The sequence below is a fragment of the Nanorana parkeri genome, unplaced genomic scaffold, assembly GCF_000935625.1.
Source record: "Nanorana parkeri isolate BGI_ZX_2015 unplaced genomic scaffold, ASM93562v1 scaffold210, whole genome shotgun sequence".
Classification (NCBI taxonomy): domain Eukaryota; kingdom Metazoa; phylum Chordata; class Amphibia; order Anura; family Dicroglossidae; genus Nanorana; species Nanorana parkeri.
The window spans coordinates 18,352-22,124 of record NW_017306478.1 but is presented as its reverse complement, the minus strand read 5'-3'; the positions used below and the strand labels follow the sequence as shown (position 1 = coordinate 22,124).

The 3,773-nt window shown below is 48.3% G+C and overlaps 1 protein-coding gene across 1 annotated transcript in view; it reads right to left on the bottom strand.

Annotated features, from left to right (window-relative positions):
* XPO5 (exportin 5) overlaps positions 1 to 3,773 on the bottom strand; it is a 31,610-nt gene that overhangs the window by 27,518 nt on the left and 319 nt on the right. The window contains exons 2-6 of the mRNA XM_018555728.1: positions 3,563 to 3,684; positions 1,640 to 1,712; positions 823 to 960; positions 521 to 703; positions 380 to 406 (exon numbers count right to left, since the gene is read on the bottom strand). Of these exons, the coding sequence (XP_018411230.1) occupies positions 380 to 406; positions 521 to 703; positions 823 to 960; positions 1,640 to 1,712; positions 3,563 to 3,684 (543 nt within the window). The remainder of the gene's footprint in view (positions 1 to 379; positions 407 to 520; positions 704 to 822; positions 961 to 1,639; positions 1,713 to 3,562; positions 3,685 to 3,773) is intronic.

Below are 3,773 nucleotides of genomic sequence, written 5' to 3'. Positions count from 1 at the left end.
AAAAAAATGTTTAAATATACATTTTAAAAAGTTAAATTGATAAAAAGCAAAAAATAATAAAATAAATAAAAGTAAAAGATAATTTTAAAAAAGTAAAAAATTAAATACAAATTAACAAAATAAAAAAAGTTGTAAAAAAATAATAAAGAAAAAAAATGAAAACCAACCCTGCCACCCCTGCCATCTAGTTGCTCTTCTCCGTGGGGGGGTTGGGGATGGAAGGGAGTGGAAGTAGAGAGGTGGAGGGGGCAGGAATTGAGGGGGGTAAGGGAGGAAAAGAGCAAAAAGGAGACATCTGCATCAATAGAATAGAGTTGGATTTTCTGGGGAACAAAGGAGAAGCTTTTCTTCCCCAGGCAGGCAGGCAGGCAGCCCTCACCTTCTCCTTCTGTGTTGGGTCTCCTTTCTGCAATAAATAGAACACAGAACATGTTTAAATGAGGAAGAAATCACGGAGCTCACTCATCTGACGTTCAGATTTCAGGTCTATCCCCCCCATAGGAACAGAATACAAACACACCAGCTGCTGATAGTGGTGCACGCTGTCTCCCAGGATTCCCAGCATGAAGGTGAAGAGCTTGTCCATGTTTTGTGTCATGGTAGACTGGATGTCCCTCCTCCGCTGGGTTGGCAGAGTTTGAAATGTCACCACGTCTTCCGCCAGTCGTAAGAGGATGAACATGACCAGTTCCGTTTGAACTTCCTGCAAAAGAGAGAATGGGGGGGGGGGGGCCACAAACGATGATGACAACCACAGACCCCCGATTTCCCCACCTCAGTCTTCCAATGGCCAGAGCTATGGACACATTGTAAGCTCTTTACCCCGTTCTTGGTGAGAGCGTCCAGCTCGCTCAGCATGTCCGGCCAGTGCTGAGGCCATTCCCGCTTTATCATCTCCACCACAATCCTGGCCAACACGTCCTTGATGTGGCCCTCTTCCTCTAAGATGGGGCGAATGCCCTGCAAAAGATACAAGTGTCAAGCTCTGGCATGCGGAGAACCTTGTAGGAGAGTTGTGCGTGCCTATGAGATCGGACTGATCATGTGATGGACTTGTATGCGTGTTGGCCTTCCCCCTCTGTATAGCTGGCTGTTTTATAGGAACATATATGTTTTTGGCTGCACAATGTTTGGGTTGTGGCGATCCTCTTATCTCACAGCTGACCAGGCGGTGTGTCTGACTATAAACAGTCTCTAAAGAAGTTAAATCTTCCCATGGTTGCTTTGCCTAGGCTTTAGGTCACATGAGGGAAATCAAAACCAGAATTCAGAAAAGAAGCCCCTCCCCCAATGAAATAATGTTATTATGGGGGTTTAATAATTGCTACTCCTGTAGCTGTCAAGCATTTTAAAAGCAAGTTGTACTATAGAGTTTTCGGGCATTTCAAAAGGGGAAAACCTTGAATATAGGAGAACATAGGACTCCTCAAATGTTTGCTACAGTATAGGGGGGTCCTGGCAGGAGAACATGGTGGGGGCCAGGTAATTACAACCCCAAACAGCCAGACCACAAAATGCTTCACAATGATAGCTGTATGCGGTCCAACACAGCACCGGGCAGGGGGGTTCACATTTTTATGGCCACTGAGTGTATATGGCAGTAAACAGGTTCTCTTTTCTTTTTTTGGATAAGACTTACACCAGCGATGAGGCCCATCACGCTATCCTTCAGGCACACCTTCTCCCCTCGTTCCATGGCATTCCAGCGAAACCTGCACAAGGGGGGGGGGGCAGATACATCAGACATGATAACTCTTCAGGTGGGTAAAGGATATAATAGTGCATTATTAGTTGCATGTAAACCCCTACAAATAAACTTCCATTTTGGTTTGATAAATATTAGGGATGCACCGATACCAGTATCGGTGCCTAGTATTTGGATGAGTACTCGTACTCCCCCAAATGCTCCGATACCTAAGCTTCTAGTATCAGGGTTCCCGATTGGCCAGGAAGCCGGCTCCATGCTCCCTCGTCAATTGGTGACTCGCCGCCTAGTTTCCTGATTGCTTGGGAAGCCGGCCAATCAGGAAGCCGGACGGCGAATCATTACCTGCCTCCCGGCTTTCTGATTGGCCAAAAAGCCAGGGGGGGAGAGTCAATACATGCCACCTGGCTTCCTTAATGAGCGGTATTCGGTATCGGCGAGTACCCCCCAAGTCACTGGTTGCTAGGAAACCAGCAGTGCAGGGAGGGAGAGTCAATACATGCCACCTGGCTTCCTTAACTGCCTCCGGGCCGGCCGTAGTAGAAAAACGGCCAGCCCGGAGCTCTCTAGATCTGAGCGGGCGTCTCTAGACGTCCGCTCAGACACGCTAAAAAACTTTTTTTTTTCAAAATTTTCTGTAATTTTTCCTAATTATAATAAAAAATAAAAACCCCAGTGGTGATTAAATACCACCAAAATAAAGCCCTATCTGTCCCCAAAAAATGGTATAAAATTCATTTCAGTACAGCGTTGCATGACGGAATAAACGTCAGTCAAAGTATCGCAGCGCTGAACACTGAAAAATGGCCTGGCCAGGAAGGGGGTCTAAACACCTGGTCTTGAAGTGGTTAATGAGCGGTATTCGGTATCGGCGAGTACCCCCCAAGTCACTGGTTGCTAGGAAACCAGCAGTCCTAGCAACCAAGGACCAAAGAGGACCACAGAATGGACACGGACCAGTCGCTGACATATACCAGCCTTGGAGGCCAGCACATCCACTGGAGGCCAGCCAACCATAACCAAGCCCAGATCAGTGATCGGTCCATGACCGGTTCGCAGGCCGGACAGGTACAGACAAAGGGCCGGCTCTGGCCCCCAGGCCATAAAATGCCCCGGTCTGATCCAGAGTAATCTGTGCCAGCCTGATGTCTCTAGAGGAAATCATATTCTGGCTTAGTCTTCAATAACACAAAAATCGGGATTACCAAATAGAGGGACCCCTCAAAGAGCTTCCTATTAGCTTCAGAGGGAGTTTGGAAGGGTTGGATCTGCCTTGCTGTGTGTGTCCCCCTTAAGGGAATTTCCCTTCACTTCCTGTCCCAGCAGCTACTCTGGCACTGGGGTGAGATGGGACTTTCTGTTTCTACACGACAGTGTACTTTCTTGTAGATGTTCAGCACAGGCCGGGAGCCAAGCTGCCTCTCAGTCCCGCACTCTAGGGAGGGGAGACAGGAAGTTCAGTTCACGCCAATAACATTGAGGTGGCCAGGACAGGAAGTGAGGAAGATTTTATGTGGACACAGATTATGCATTCATCTAAAAATAAAGGTTTTAGGCTGCAGGTTGTCTAAATACAGACCTATGGGTGCGGGGTTTCCTGAGTGAGTAGAAAGAGCAAAGGAGTCACCCAGCCATGAATAAAAGAAGCGGCAGCATCAATGCAAACCGCAGACTACTACAGCCGGCCTATCTTCTGCTCACAGCAGCTCCGCAACACTCCGCCACTCATGCAGAACGCAGGCTGAACGCAAAGCAGGTGCACAACACAAATCCTCGACAGCATGCGCACCGACATCCACACACAGTACAACACACCATACACAACCAATCCTGGACACCACAGGAGATGTGCCTTACTTGACAACGTGCTCCAAAACCTGCAGACCAAAGTGTCTGATGACGGGGGGCTGCGTCTTCTCCGCCAGCTGCAGACCACAGGGCACGCACAGGGGGCAGGTCTCCTTGAAGTCCTCACAGAACTGTATGGAGGGAAACAACAGGCTGGAATGAGATATGTACACCAATACGCTTCCTGCTGACCTACGGCGCCACCCGACCTGCAGTACTA